This window comes from Rhodnius prolixus, unplaced genomic scaffold (assembly GCF_049639745.1).
Source record: "Rhodnius prolixus isolate KJV_2025 unplaced genomic scaffold, Rpr scaffold_2, whole genome shotgun sequence".
NCBI classification, from domain to species: domain Eukaryota; kingdom Metazoa; phylum Arthropoda; class Insecta; order Hemiptera; family Reduviidae; genus Rhodnius; species Rhodnius prolixus.
The window spans coordinates 41,247,895-41,264,717 of NW_027411592.1; the positions used below are offsets into that span (position 1 = coordinate 41,247,895).

A 16,823-nucleotide genomic window follows, 5' to 3' on the forward strand; every position below is an offset into this window, starting at 1 on the left:
GGATCCTCCGCGCTGGAATCCAGTATACGACTATCACTGAGCTAATAATCCTTTCCCTAACTATTATGAAAATAATTTTATTAACGGTAAATATTACATGCTTCAATGTTGTTGCTGTCTTAATTATTATGGTGACGTTTGGAGTTAGGATTCAAATTGCGGTAATTGCGTGAGTACCTTCGCGTGATACGTAGATGTTTCTTGAGGGAAAGTTATTTATGTTGTTTTTAGGAGTTGTTAATAATAGCTTCCAGGAACTGATTTTCTTCTAGGCTTTTGAATATACGCTCTACTGTGTTCTTAGGATTAATTTTTACAAGAGTAAGTGGATAAGAGTGGTACAAGACACAAAATTCAAAATATAAAATATATATTGAAATATAAAAGTCAATTGAAATATTTGTGAGCGAAAAATGTAAGAGCAAATAATTGACTTGAATAATATGCCAAAATTTCAACAATAAATTTTGCGATTATACGAAGTAAGATTTTGTTTACTTTTTGATATTTACTTCCAGTGCTGTTAGCAGTTATAGAGGCTCTTGAATAGTCAAAAGGTGAATTAATAATTAATACTTTTGCTAATTAGAATAAGACAAAAGACTAGGAAAAAAAGCTGGCATGGCTCTACTAGTAAAAGAGTAACACGCAGCCTAGACGATAGAATGTCGTTACAGACTAGTCCGTCATTATTTGTAAGATCCATTGTTATAGTTTGTCAACGTAACTAGAAATCAACTTACTTGCAAGCCAGCTGTGACAATTCTCTTTGGTTTATAAATTATAATTAAAAGTTCGAATTATTGTATTTTTTCCTTGATTTCTTTCATCGAAATTTCATCCCAGGCGGTTCACATTGTTCTATATATATTCCCACCATTAAATTTTTTTTTTTTTTTATTTCATTTAGAAAAATAAATTTAGAACAGAATTTATTTATAAGAAATTATTCCTCTTCTTACAGCGGAGATTAATTAGTAAATAATAACAAAGACAAGAAAATTGACACAACAGTTATAATTTTTCAAAGTATTTTACAATATTTACATGTAAACTAATACATCTAAAGAACTACACAGTTTTTTTTTTAAATTGTTTTCTTTTTATAATTTTTATTTTATTTTTTTTTACCAAAAAACCACACACAGTGTACAAAATAATAATTTCAATACAAAATTTTCATTTTATTTATTTATTACTTTGTTATGTACAACATTTTACAGACAAATTTTTCCACAACAGAGAGAGTGAGAAAGATCGTTTCGTTATTTTTATTTTTTTAGGGTTTTAAAGCAAAAGCAAAATATTTTATTTATTTATATGGTATAGGATTAAACTTCCTCTATAGTGATTAACAAAAGTTCCTCATAATTTTAAAATAAATTCTATTTATTATATATCAAAATGATATATAACAGTTTATGTATTTTTCTACAAATATTATATATACATTGTTACAATTTGTGATTATACAAGATTGTATAATTATTATTCTAAATAATTATTCTTAGTTAGAATAGAATCGTAGAATGTTTTGTACAAATATTAATGAAAATAAATAAGGAAGGGGTAACTGAGCGGTTATTGCACTAGACTTTCATGCGGAGAACAAGATACGAGTCCAGCTTCTCTTCATAGGAGCCTTTTACAGCTCACTGTCCGATGATGGACAGTTTAGTCTGAAACGAAGGACCATTGTCCGAGATCGTTAGTGCACTGAAAAAGGGCCCCAGATGCAAATGTGCTTTTAATTACAAAAAAAAATACAATTAAATCTTGTATAAACCAGGACTATCCAAGTTTAGAAACATTAAGGCATTTAACGATGGAAAAATATTTTCACAATAATTAGTTAGCAAAATTTTCTGAAATCGTATCTTTTCATTATCACATTTTGCAGAAAATGAAATTGTTCTTCTTAAAATGATTTGTTTATATAAAACAAAGAATTAAATAATATCATATAAACCGACTTCTTATTATCAAATGGCAATATTCATTTTTATATATGTCAGTTTGTATAACTAAAATAACAGAAGTATGCTGTGAGAAAGAGATAAAAAAAATCGCTACAAAAAATGGAATAATATTCTGGCATTAAATGTTTATTTTAAATTTTGTAAGATTGCCATTAGTTAATTAGTAAGAACTGTTTGTTTACTTTGCTTCATAATTTATTTTCAAAGTTTAACTTTTTTAGAGAAAATTGCGTAAATAATATTCCTTCTTAAATGTTTGTGATTATTTAAAATTTTTTTTTTTTTTTTTAAGCTGCATCTTAGTAGAATACAGAAAGATTTTTCTTTTAAGTAACAGTTCAATTCACAGAAAGGAGAAATTGTTCAATTTTTTTTGCTTTTATTTGTGATAAATATTATTGAAGATTCTGTTGTGAGAAAAGTAACAAGTTTTTCTGCAACTGTTTAGTTATGATGCATAAATTACACAATTAAAAGAAGAATTCTTAAAAAAGAGAATTAGCCTCATTATTTGAATCTCAAATGATGCAAATGTACAATAAAATATTAGTTAAAAACAAAAACTAACATATATACTAGACTTCATTGGTCAAGTATAAGTTCTTCAATTAAAAAGCTGGTTTTAATTCCTAGTTTTAAATCCTAAATTTAAATTAATTTCAGGTGAGTACATTCTTTATAAATTGTAATTTTCATTCTGCTAGATGAAACTCTTTTATAATTGTATAGATATCATACTCGCATTACTAGTGTCATCACTTTACTCAGTATTCAATTAACAAGCAGTTTATTTATTTTCTTTAGTTATTAACATAATGTGTAGATGAGCATCGGAAAAGATAAGCTCTTAAAAACAGATTATTTTATTAAGAGCCATCAAAAATATACAAGAATCAGGAGTGCTGAACTTATTAATTTTTAGTTTACAAATGCAACCAAATTTATCTGGACTTGGTAGATATTATAATTAAAGGATTTTTGCTAATTAAACCTCTATTCATCAGGTTTACAAGGTGGGAGTCAAATTGGGTAACCGAAGTGAGATTCGGAAGATATGGGAGACATTCTTTAGTATCTTTTATGGACCGATCGACCTACGACGATGGAACATGATGCTTTAAGAACCATCGTGAAAGCTCAAGTGGTTTGGGGAGAATCGCAGAGCCACTGAATCTAAACCTCAGTGTTCAAAGCGCATTGAAAGTTTAAAAAACTCCTTTGTTCTTCAATGCATTTGTTTGTGTCATTGTGATTTGTAACATTATCATCCCACTATCTGTTATAAATTTTGAAGCACCGTTGAAACAATCAATTCAGAGATATATTCTTATGAACTCAACAAAATCTACCGGAAATTATACTAACAATCATTATTGGTTAACAGAAATATCCGATCTTATTGAGTGACAACAGACGCCCACAATTTTCAAAAATCATCGTCTAAAAATTGAAAATTACTCATAAATCCTTCACCAGGCAAAAAACGGCGGTATTCTGGGAATTACTTGAATCTGGAAGACTAATTTTTACAGAGTTGGGATAAATCGAGACTTCTTTCTTATTGGTAAAGATGTGCAGATTTTAACTGAATTGTATCCTCTGTAACTAGCAAAACTTTCATTTCAACCTGATAACTTTAGGGATGTTAGACAAACAGTCTGCCTTTCTCGAAGGGTCATTGAGAACAGCTGTGTAGTATCTTGATGTAGTACATTTGCTGTCAGCATTCCATTTCAAAATATCAAAACAAAAGATTGAATCCTTCCTAAAAAGAAATTAAAACTTTATTTATTTCATTTACAATAAATTCGCAAATTTTATGAGTACAAGTGTAAAAATGTTTTGGCCACTAGCAACCCAGTTAATGAAAAATTAAAAAAATTATTGGCAGTGAAGGATATATACTACTTGAATGGTTGGCGAAAAAAGGAGTAAAACATTGTGTTCCACTAACAACTTGGAATCTACAATCTGCTAATTACAAGTGTTTGTAAATTTAGCTTACACTTTTCACCAAAAAGAGGTGAATTTAAAAGGAAATTAATGCTACAATATAAATAGGAATATATATGTATTCCTAAAAAATAAAGCTCAATTCTTTACTTGTTAATTTTTGTTTTTAATTTTCCAAACTTATTTAAAAGCTTGTCACAGTTAAATTTGGTGAAAGGAAAGACAAACTAATTGCTTAAGCTTAAAATTGTTTTAAATGTTATGCTTTAAACAAATTTATTAAACAAATGTCTGAAATCAATTGTAAACAAATTAAATATTTACAAAACGAATTTGATAAATAAATAAATGTTATGTTTCAGTTAAATCTGTTAGATAAATATTTTTTATTCATTTTTCTTTTGTTTAAAGATGATAAAAATAGAATAAACGTTTTGTAATGTATATATATATACATATCTCCTTAACAAAAACTTACAGTTTTAAAAGTTAAGTATAAGGGTTGATTAAACGCCAAAAGGTACACAAATCAGCAGTTCCCAACATTTCATTAATACTTCATTGATATAATTTAAGTAATTTTACTGCATTAACTTTTCCTTCACATTTTTTAGAATTTATTAGATGTCACAGACCCTTATGCTGGCCATTTTCGTCTACAAAATATTTACTCAAGTAGCACACCATTTAACTTAGATTGACTGTAATATCTATTTATCTATAATAATCAAACTATTAATCACAGGTGAAAAAGAAAACGTTATAAAAAATATAAAAAAAATAAGAGGCTAAAAAATTCATAAACTTTTTTTACATCAATAATTTTATGCATTTATTTTTATTTTTAAATAAAAATCATTGGTTTAAGTTCATTCTTCGATTAAAGTAATTGTTATTTTATGTTGTAGTCAAACGTTTGTAATAATAAGTAATAAATAATCTGGCTTTATCGCAAATAATATAGTTTTCTTCAATTACATTCTCAATCTAGGTGTTCTTCCCACAATGTTATATATATGTAATATAAAATAAAGAAAATAAAGATATGCATATTTTTAGGACAGCTAATTATTCCAGTATTTTACCATAAGTAAAATTAGGGGGACTAAATTAAATTACAATTGAGAAATGAGTAAATATTGTTGAATAATCTACTTGTTATTAAATGTATGTTATTTGTGCTCACGAATATTTCGGTAAGACGAATTTAAGACTGAAATATTGTTTTGAATCCTCCGTGATTGAAATTTAAAAAGTGGCCGACTCTAACTTTGTTTTTTTCTACTTTAACATGCATGTATATGTGACTACTCAGAATAATTCATCACTCATTTTATCATAATTATAATAAAAAAATATTATGAATGAACTGGCCAGCATAAGGGTCTGTGACATCTAATAAATTCTAAAAAATGTGAAGGAAAAGTTAATGCAGTAAAATTACTTAAATTATATCAATGAAGTATTAATGAAATGTTGGGAACTGCTGATTTGTGTACCTTTTGGCGTTTAATCAACCCTTATACTTAACTTTTAAAACTGTAAGTTTTTGTTAAGGAGATTTTTGTACCTTTTGGATAGATTTTCCTTTTTGTCTATTTGCAAAGTTACGTCTGCTTTACAGATTTTTTAAAATTTGGAATAAGGTATTCTATCATTATAACCTGATAAGGTGTTAAATCGGAACCGTAACTACCACTGGAGAGATCTTTTTAAAGAATGATTATAGTTACGGTCCCCAAACCATCCTCAATAACCATTTTTTTGAGAAAGCGTTTTGAATAAAATAGGAAGGTATTTGTACGTAAATAGCAAAATTAAACTGCGATTTCAGTACTTCCTTTTAAGAGGAGCAAGAAAAATAAACTGCGATTACAGTACTTCTCCCTAAAAGGCAAAGATTTTGAATCGAACGACAATTCATTGATGTAAATCGGTTCACTCATTGATAATTTTAACGATTGCAGTACTTCCTCTTAGTAGGTGTAAGAGCATGATGGCACTTCACAGCCACATAGAGGAGCTTTAATCACTTCTTCGTGCTAAATTTTATCAAAATCGGACTAAGCTTTGTAGAAATATTGGTAATAATAGTTTCAGAAAGGGCCTTATTTGGGTGGGGCGAACTCCCCTCCTTATGAGGCATAGCGTCGAGACTTTTAAAGTACAAATCTGTACAAAATTTCGATTCGAATGACACTTCATTCATGAAAATCGGTTCACGTGTCGATAATTTGAAACGATTGCTATACTTCCCCTTAACAAGTGTAAGAGCAGATCGTCGCTTTATTGTTAGGTAGGGGAGCCCTAACCCTATCATCCTACCAAATTTTATCAAAATCGGGCCAAGATTTACAGAGTAATTAGTAATAATAATTTTGGAGGGGGCCTTACATAAAGGGGGCTAACTCCTCTCCCATTCAATGTACAGGGCCGAGACCCCCAAAAGGCACATCTACATAAAATTCCGAATCGAATGACACCTCATTCATGAAAATCGGTTCACGCGTTTAGGCGCTACGTTGTTTACAAAAAAGGTAACAACAACAAGAAGAAGAAGAAGAACAACAAGAACAAGAACAACAACAATTTTTGAAAAAGCCGTTTTTGCTCATTTTCAGCAACTTTTTTCTCAAAACCTATTAGATCTGGGTTGTTGCAAAAAATTACAGTCATAAAGGAGGATTTGCCCTTTATTTTAAAGAAAATTTGGGAATTTTATCTTTTATAGAAAAAGAGAAAAAAATTGTCAAAGTTGGGTGTTTTTCAACGTTACGCTTTTTCGTGCAGTTTTTGACCATCAACCCTTATACAACTGTCCTACCGGACAGTTTTAATGTCCTACCGGACAGTTTTAATACATATTTAGGCGGACCAAAAATTCAATACAGTATAATAAAAGTGGAAAAAATAGGCCAAAGAGGAAAAAAGCTATTAAAATGGGTAAGAATGCTGGACTGTGAATAGGGTTCCCTGTTTGGTGCAACGTAATATATCATTGTGACAGAGCCATGTTTCACACAGTTCCCGTGAATACAACCAAGGTTACTTTCTGGTCTAACAACCAAAAAGCTTTACACCATCTACATCTAGACTCTCCATATTTTTTGTTTTAATTTTTTTTTTGTTTTATTATTTTAATAATGATTTCTAAATTCTAGGAGACTTAGAAATTGGAATGATCACAACTAGCTTCTAACAAAGAATATCTGATTGGTTTTTCACATAGCTTGTGAATTGTTAAGAAAAGCAGGAATAAATTCGACAGAATTTATAAATATTTATAAAGATGGCGTGTGTGTTGGGAGCCGTTAGTTCGCCAAAGAGGCTAGCTTACACCTAGAATCCCAGGAAGCCCAGACTGTTAAGCAGTCGAATGATTGCGCGGCCAGTTTCGCTACAGTTGATGTTGGATGGGAGTGTTTGGGTGGACAGGTTGCGTACAAAAAGCTTTGAAATAAGTGGATTATATATTCCAGATTTTGGATTATAGGTTTTGGAATCGATTGAAGTTGAATAGTTTAGCATTACCTTAGAATTCAATTCCATATGTCACTATATCAGGGCAGTGTATAATCTCACCTAGTTAATTATAGTAAGTTGGGAGCATTTGTCAAGTAGTTGTTTTAACATTTTAAAAGCCTAGCAATGAATATTACAAAACAAAAAGGTGAGTCTAGTAGTAATTAAGACTCTAGATGGTGCGAAGTATGTTATATTTGTAATAATCTGATTTATTAGTTATGTATTGTTATGTTAACAAACGTATGTGGCCACAGCTTCGGCTGATTTAGATATTGTATGTATTATATTTTTTTTGTATGTATAAAGTCTAATAAATGTCTATTATTATTATTAATGTATAGTATATTGTCTTTTGTGCTACTTTATTCTGCGAATGATTATGTAGTAGTTGCAATCAATATATTAAAAGAGTCATAAGCTGGCTCCTCAGATGATTCACAATCAGATAATTTACACAAAATATCTGGATGAAATAAGTTACAGACACTTTAAAGCCATGGTAATCTATTTAGGCCGATATTGTATTTTAGATGATTTTAAAAAAATCCAAAGTAAAGGAATGAAGTATGAAGAGATTACAAAAACATGCCTAATTGAGAGTAAAAACTATTTTTATCATCAGTACCATTCGCTGCATATATGTTTTATCAGAAAAATTTACTCGTTTCCTGGTGGCAAAGATGGGCATTTATTTAATTTTGTTCAACAGTTTTATACAAAAGCTTTGCAATAAAAATAAATGCTGAATATATGTTGATTAAAATCAAACACAGAGAAGAAAATCAAAATATAACAATTTTTCTCAAATGAAATCTCATGTGCTAAGAATACTCAGAACTGTTTTTAATGTATTTTATTTTTTAAATTTAAAGTTTCGCTACTATTTTTTAAAAGTTGATTTTTGCAAATCTATATTTAATAATTTGTTCGTTAAATTTTTAAAAATTTCTGCATTATCAAATATATTTTGTTTGTTTTTACTTTCCTTCCACCACATAATCTTAGTTTTTACAAAGAATTTTCAACGACATCACTGGATAAACATTCTAGCCACTTGGGAATGAAAGAAGGCAGCTTATTCAAAATATAAAATTTTGTTACAATATAACTGATGATGTTACCAGCATAAGTGAACTTGTTTTTCATTCATTAATTATAAAAGTCTAGGTTATAGTTTGTTTTTTTTTGTATAATATTGGTCAAATGAACAAGTGAAGTCTAAAAAAATGTGATCTTGTTGGTGTTTGTATTTGCTCTACCTAAACTATTTATTTTTTAAATGTATTTTCATTTCTTATTTTCACCATCACTATAAACATTTTATTTTAAGTATGCGTGCTGTTTTATTGAATTGTAACAAATCCATCAGTTACTAAAGCTAAACACTGGTGTAATTTCTACACTCTGGCAGTGGTTGACTCCATGTACCGTCACTTTTACAGATTAACTTAGTTTCTAATCTGGTTACAAATCCATCAAAACAAGTGACTTTTAATCTGTCACCAGGTTCATAAGTAAATTTTAATGGTATTACTCGGCCATTTTCTGGTTCACCTGGGTAATCGCACACCGGCAAACCTGAAACAGTTAACATATAAATACACAGTGTGATAATTGACAAATTAATTCATAAGGCATACAAAAAATTACTGTTTATCCTAACTAACAAAATAATTTGGCTTTAATTAGTCTGAATTTACAAACACATTATTAAATTAATCTTCATACTGTAGGGAGTTTCCATAAACATTAGTCCCTTTTAAATCGTTATTTCAAGTTGTGAGCATTTTTAGAAAAATATTTCTGATCTTAAAATATTCTAGTAATTTTACACTCAGCTTTGTACTTCTGGAAAGACTTCTTTTCAGGAACTGCATCCAACCGTCAAGAAAGAATTCTAATTAAAAGAAAATCTTCTGTTAATTCTCACACAATTTTTGACACCTACGATTCTAGAAGTTCTAATTCACAAATTCTATCAAATTTTGAACTTAAAAACAACGTACAAAATACCCATCTCATAAATAACAACTTAATCACCTGACAAACCAACTTAAAAAAGAACTCCACAAATACTGCAACAAACAATACACCGAATATATCAAATCTCTGACTACTGAAGACAACTCCCTTTGGGCTGCCACTAGACGTATTCTAAAATTTCAACCTACATCCTCTCCTCTTCGTACTACTGACGGTTCCTGGGCTAAATGTGACTCGGAGAAAGCTGAACTACTTGCAACGCACCTTTCCACTGTCTTCATTCCGCATCCTGACGTTCTCAACTCACAACATACTCAAGACGTTATTAGGGACTTAGAGATACCTCTACCTCTTTCTATGCCTCCAAAATCATTCACACCCACCCAAGTCAAGCAAGTCATTACTAATCTCAACAAAAAAAAGAGCCCTGGTTACGATCTAATTACTGCCAACATCCTACTCCAACTACCCAAAAAAGCATTAGTCTTCCTCACTACCATTTACAACTCTATTCTCAGAACTACTTACTACCCTATACTCTGGAAATTTTCTACAGTTCGAATGATACCTAAGCCCAACAAACCGACTCAACTACCTTCTTCTTAACGACCGATAAGCCTACTGCCTCTCTTGAGCAAAATATTCGAGAGACTTCTGTTACCACGCCTCCACGAAATTGCAGAATCTCTCGGAATTATACCGGACCATCAGTTTGGGTTCAGAAGCTGCCACTCGACGATCCAGCAGGCCCATCGTGTTGTAGACCCCATCGCTTCTTCACTCGAGCGAAAACAATACTGCGCTGGAGTATTCCTTGACGTATCGAGAGCCTTCGACCGAGTCTGGCACGAAGGTCTACAATGGAAACTCAAACGCATCCTTCCTAGCACTTATTACCTCATACTCAGCTCTTATCTCTCTGACAGATTCTTCCAAGTTCTTCAAGGCACTAGACACATCCTGTCCTTGCTGGTGTGCCACAGGGAAGTGTCTTAGCTCCTCTACTTTACACAATCTACACTGCCGACTTACCTTCTAACCTTAATACCTCTATTTACACCTTCGCTGATGACACTGCCATTCTCTCCACACACTCTGACCCTATCCTCGCAGTACGCTCTCTACAGTCTCACCTTCACTCAATAGAACCTTGGTTAGAAAACTGGTGTATAAAAATTAACCCAACTAAATCTAAATACATAGTCTTCACACTCAAACGTCAAACTCCACCACCTGTCTTCTTACATCATACACCTATCCCACCAGCCGACCATGTGCGTTACCTTGGAATGTACCTAGACAAGAGACTTACCTGGAACCCCCATACGAGACTTAAACGTACCGAACTAAGCAAACGATACAAACTTCTAGCCAGACTACTCGACAAACGCTCAAAACTCTCACTGCAGAACAAACGACGACTCTATACAGCTCTTCTCACACCAATATGGACTTACGGACTCGAACTTTACGGAACAGCTAAAAAATCAAACATCAATAGACTGCAAACACTCCAATCTAAAATTCTCCGCCACATAGTAGACGCTCCATTCTATGTTAGTAACCACACAATACATACAGATCTCCAAATTCCACTCATCTCTGAACTTGCCAAAATCCGTTATAAAAATTTTCATCAAAATCTCTCATTTCATCCCAACCCTTTAGCTGCAAACTTGTCTTCAACTTCGCTACCCTCCAATCCTCGAAGACGGCTGAGGCGCCGTTGGCCCCGTGACCAACTGGGTGACTAATGGCGGCCATCACTGGATGGCCGTCATTCACGTTTGACACGTTAATTGTTTATACATTTATCGCATTTACCTATTGTACCCTGTGGGTACAGGTGTAAATTACATTAAAAGGATAAATAAAAAAAAAAAAAAAAACATAATTTGTTTTTGCTAATATTATTGCTAGTCACCACACCAAAGCAAACAACGTACAGGTTTTCCATGTTGAATTTGCGAGTGATCCAACAGCTGACAAGGATGGGTTCAATCGACGATTAAGTAATATATAGTACATTCATTTTTGATGCACGATATTTCTTGAATACAAATATTTTATGCTAAAGTTTAAGGAAATCGGAAAAATATGAACTTCCGAATTTTATAGAAAGATAGATTGTTTCTAGATCATAGATTGTTACGAAACATCTAACTTAATTTTTGTTAATCTGAGGTAACTTTTGAGAAAACAGTGCCTAGAAAATGCGCTGAACCATTTTGAGAACTCTATATAAAAATTGAGAGGCGGTGGGCCTACTAGAAATAAAGATAAATGACTGTAGATGCTGAGGGTAATAAAGTTGTAAATGATTTATGGTTCAACTTTTTCAATTTGCACTTTCATAAATAAAAATTTGTCAAACATTAAAAGTTGCACTCTGTTTGTAGGAACATTTTTTTAAAAAAGAAACCAAACGTTTCAATTGAAATAACTATTTCAAATTATTGCTGACGTAACATCTCTCTGCCTCCTCGTTTTCATCATTCTAACAATAACTGGAAACTCTTGAAAGAAGATATGACCAAAAATAAGAATCGATGCAATCTTTCTTCCTGTTACTCTGAAATCCCATCTGTACTAATCAATCTAGAAATTGTGAGTGAATCCTTGCTGGTGCACCTGAGACAAGATTGAATAGAATAGCACCCAGATGACCCAGTTTGGCTAAAGGCATGGCTGCATCCATGTGAATCACTATTTTCAGAGAAAGAAACGATTGGCTTTGAGGAAACAGTAGAATGTCTTGCCCAAGAAATAATTTCTCCTGCTATTGCAATTTAGCTATCATAGAGATAAATAATGTGTTCATCATTACTAATATTACAAATAAATCTAATTGTGGGAATTGTTTGTACTTTGATTGTACATATTTCCGTAGGACAGAAGATACAGTAATTGAAGGAAATGCAAAAATCTCAAATTTTATTACCTTATATCTCCTTAACCCTCAAACCACAAGATGCGGGTCGGATCCGACCCGAGGCGAAAATATACGAGTATTTCCATTGTTCCCCCCACAATTAACTCTTAGCGATTAGATTCGGTATACCCTTTCTGTGAGTCCTTAGGAAGAGCCCACACTGTTTCCGCCGATTCGGTAAGTGTCACTCCGCTCTCTAGGTTCTTATTTTTGTCAGTAAATCAGATTCTAGGTCGGATCCGACCCGACCTTAGTATTAACGTTATACGTTTTGTCCTGTACAAGTGGAACAAAAAAAAGAAAGTTACTCTGGAGATGCACGTTCGACGTTTCTCAAGAACCTTGCGTTTTCCTTGACGCAACCTCTTGTAGGAAAAAGACTGAAAAACGAGCGTTTTCCAAAGGAATTACTCCTTACGATTGGAAAATATGTCCTACTTGTTCTCACTGATAATGGCGAACAATCAAATGATTTTTTTCCCATAACGATGCGATAATTTTGTTACCACACAACTATTTTACTTTAATTTTCATTCAAGCTTTTTGTAAACTGTTTTATTTTTATTGAGACAAGGTTCCTTTTTCAAGTTCATTTCTTCATGTATTAGTCTATTCTAAGTTAATTGTGCCATAAAATTATACAATTTATTAAAAAATTTATACATTTTATATAGAAATAAATGTGTTATTTTGAGTTATATTTGAGTTTTTCACTGTAAGTAAGAAAATATAGTATCTGGTCGGATCCGACCCTACCTTAGTGTTCGTGTCACGAAAATTCATCTTGTGGTTTGAGGGTTAATAAATATAGCTAGAAAGCTAGAATTATATACAATTGTAGAGGTAAACAAGTTCTATAATTGTACATATTTTGGCAGGGATGACACTAAATAGGACAGGAAATACAGTAATTCAAAATATGAAGGAAATGTAAAGCTCTCAAACTTTATCACTTTATATCTTCTTGATAAATGTAACATACGTAGCTAGAAAGCTAGTATTACGTACAATTGTAGAAGTAAGTGAGTACTAAGCAAGCGCGGAGATTACATCTATAGGACAGAAGTTACAGCAATTCAAAATATGTAGGAATAAACTTTATCACCTTATACTTCCTACAAAAATATTGCCAGAAACCAGCAATTATGCACAATTGTAGAAGTAAACAATTACTATACTTATATCTATTTTTGCAGAGATTACTTTAATAATAGAACAGGAGATACATAAATTCGAAATATGAAGGAACCCAAGTAAAGAACCCAAACTTTATCAGCTTATTGCTCCTTTAAAAATACAGCTAGAAGGCTGTAATTGTGCACAATTGAAGAAGTAAATGACAGTATGATTGTATATGTTTTTTAGGGATTACTCTAATAGTACAGGAGATACAGCAATTCGAAATTTGAAGGGAATATAAAAGTGCCAAATTTTATCACCTCATATCTCCAAAAATACAGTTAAAAAGCTGCAATATTGTACAATTGTACAGGTGAAGGAGTACTACGATTGTTCACATTTCTCGAAAGTTTACAGTGTATCTTTATGTATTTTCGAAAAAAAAAGATTTGCAGGTGCATGTTGATCCAAATGCGCTTACAACTTTTTGTGCCAGATTTGATTATGGTAATCTAGCTCTGTATAGACTTCAACTGTTCGCAGAACACATATTGGATCCTGTATTATTCTCGGAGTACTAAGTATGTTATTAAATCCTCTACTAGCCAAGTTGCTCTCCATTTGAGTAAATGATGAAAACAATTAATTGAATTAGGACATTTTAACAATATAATTGAATAAAATGGCAGAAAGGGAAAGTAGCCAGTTTCTAAAACGTTTCTAAAACAAAAATAATTAGGTACTTACACAGCGGAGGCGGATGTGACCAGACGCCAGCATCAGTGCAGACAATGCTGCCTTCACCCTGCAGTAAGTGGGACGGTTCACAGGAGAACTGCACCACAGAACCCACACCATATTCCCCGCCATTCTCATCTTCTACCAATCGGCCCTTATTTGGCACTCGTGGAGTTGGACACCTCACCGCTAAAATCAAACATAAATAGAATAATTAGTTTTATAAATAATAATTTTGTGTAATAAAGTTAAGAAGTGTATAACTAATTATTGTGTTATAAAATATTTTCTGGATTCTGTATGACAGGGACAACGAAACTGTTTGAGACCTGGATCAGTTGTCGTTCAGGCAAAGAAGTCGGCCAGAGTACAGTGAAATGAAGGAGTGGAACTTTAACTCTACTTAGGCAGAAAAATCTATCTTTAATGATGGATGAATACCCGAAAAAACTTACGAGCAGAATGGACCAGATGGACCACTGTTAAAAGCAAGATACTCAAACTGCATTCTGTAAAAATGTATTCAAGTGTTACCATGAAAAGCCTTTTTTTGTGCTTAATCATATTGCGTGGTCATTACACGTAAAAGAAGTTTGATTGTACCATTTTAACCATTAATGATATTTACTGGTTAAATCAAAACAAAAGAAAACATCACCTGATATACTCAAACAATACAAGCTGCTAAGGATGTTAAATATATATTTGTTAATAATACCAAATTAAGCGTAAAATTTGTTTTCCATTGAGTATCATATTTCATTTATACAACAAGAAATCAATACAGAAGTAACATTCGCGTAATACAACATGTTGAGTAACAGTCAATTACCTAGCCCATTATTTGTGATCATCACTGTACTAAGCGCATTTCATTACTCACACCTATATTCTCCAAGCTACAGAAAGTAATTTCAGAATTATTGTTAGAATCTTAACAGTTAATAGAAAACTTTTATGTAAAATATGAAACATTAAATTTAAACATGAATCAAGTTTGTTTATTTAAAGCTTCTCTTTTTCTATTTCTGCAGAACTCATTATTTTAATCTTACTAGTTTTTAATGAAATATTCCATTGTTTCTTCCTCATTTACTAAGTATTAACTTTCTCACTTGACTAATTACATTTCCTTTCTTAATAAATATCTACTTAATATAAAATTAATAAAAGTTCTTATTCTTAGACTATATATTCTTTTATCAGATCTAACGATGATGGTCTTTATTATTTAATTATAAAGTGTATATTTCCGTTAAATTATACTTCCAGTAATGTATTATTATCAAATAAACGACTATTTCTACTATTGATGTTCTTTTATAAGGCATTGATTCTTCTTATTTATTTCTAAAAAGAGTGATCTACCAAACTCGTCATCATCATAATCCAATGGCGCTACAACTCATTGCTGAGTCTTGGCCACCTCAACCAGTTTCTGCCAGTCAGTCCTGCTCTGTGCTGCCGCTCTCCAGTTGGCGATATTCAACGACGACCTAGCATCACCTGCAACACCGTCCATCCAGCGCAGCTTCGGCCTCCCAACTCTCCTAACTACATGGAGGTGCTCATCCGTCACCTTCTTTGGGATGTCCTCGTCCCTCATTCTAACCACATGCCCAGCCCACTGAAGTCTAGAAGTCTAAATTTCATGAATTTAACCACATCTATTTCTTTAAACTTTACATGCAGCTCCTGATTCGTCCGAGACCTACATTCCTGTCCCATGCGTACTGGGCCGAAAATTCGCCACAGTATTTTCCTTTCGAAGACTAGGAGGGGCCTCTCTCATCTGTTTTAGAGGTGGTCCAGGTTTAAGAGCTGTATGTCAAGACTGGGCGGATCAGGGTCTTGTACAATCGCAGCTTCGTCTGCCTTGATATCAGGTGACTTTTCAGATGCTTCCGAAGCCCAAAGTAGCATCTAATAGCCGCTACAATCCTTCGTCTTATTTCAGTTGATACGTCATTATCTTCTTTCACCAGGGAGCCCAGGTAAACGAACTCGTTCACATTTTCGAATGTGTAGCAGCCAATTGTCACCTGACTTGTGGTTGTTATATTCCGACCTGTTACCATGTTACTACGTCTTCTTTTCATTGAGGGCGAGTCCCATCCATCTAACTGGGCCTTCCAAATCTAGAAACGCTTCCTCCTCTGCTCTGAATGACCTTCCTATTATGTCGTCGGCATAGGCAAGCAGTTGAACAGATTTGTTAAATATGGTGCCGTCTAATTGAATGCACGATTCTCTAAACCACCTTTTCCAGGGCCAGGTTAAACAGGAGGCATGTTAAGGCATCGCCTCGCCTCACACCCTTCCTTGTCTGAAACTCTTCGGAGAATCCCGCTTGTATCCGCACCATACATTGTACCCCCGCCATAGTTGTCCTAATAAGACGAATAAGTTTTCTTGGAATTTCAAGGTCTTCCAATGCTTGATATAGATTCATCCTGTTTAGGCTTAACATTCCCAATCTATCAGACAACATTTTTAATGTAGGGATCCCTAATTGCATAGACAGAGTTTGTTGTAAAGAAAAAAGTTTAAAAGAAAAGAACCTTTCGTTATTGAATTTTCAAGCAGAAACCTTC

The 16,823-nt window shown here is 32.6% G+C and overlaps 1 protein-coding gene across 2 annotated transcripts in view; it reads right to left on the reverse strand.

The window, feature by feature from the left end:
• Positions 1-1,109: 1,109 nt before the first annotated feature.
• Positions 1,110-16,823, reverse strand: part of hig (locomotion-related protein hikaru genki) — a 781,895-nt gene continuing 766,181 nt past the window's right edge. For both annotated transcript variants that reach the window (XM_074119349.1, XM_074119350.1), the window contains 2 exons: positions 14,239-14,418; positions 1,110-9,035 (listed from right to left, as the gene is read on the reverse strand). In XM_074119349.1, coding sequence (XP_073975450.1) covers positions 8,836-9,035; positions 14,239-14,418 — 380 coding nt within the window. In that variant the 3' untranslated portion in view covers positions 1,110-8,835. The remainder of the gene's footprint in view (positions 9,036-14,238; positions 14,419-16,823) is intronic.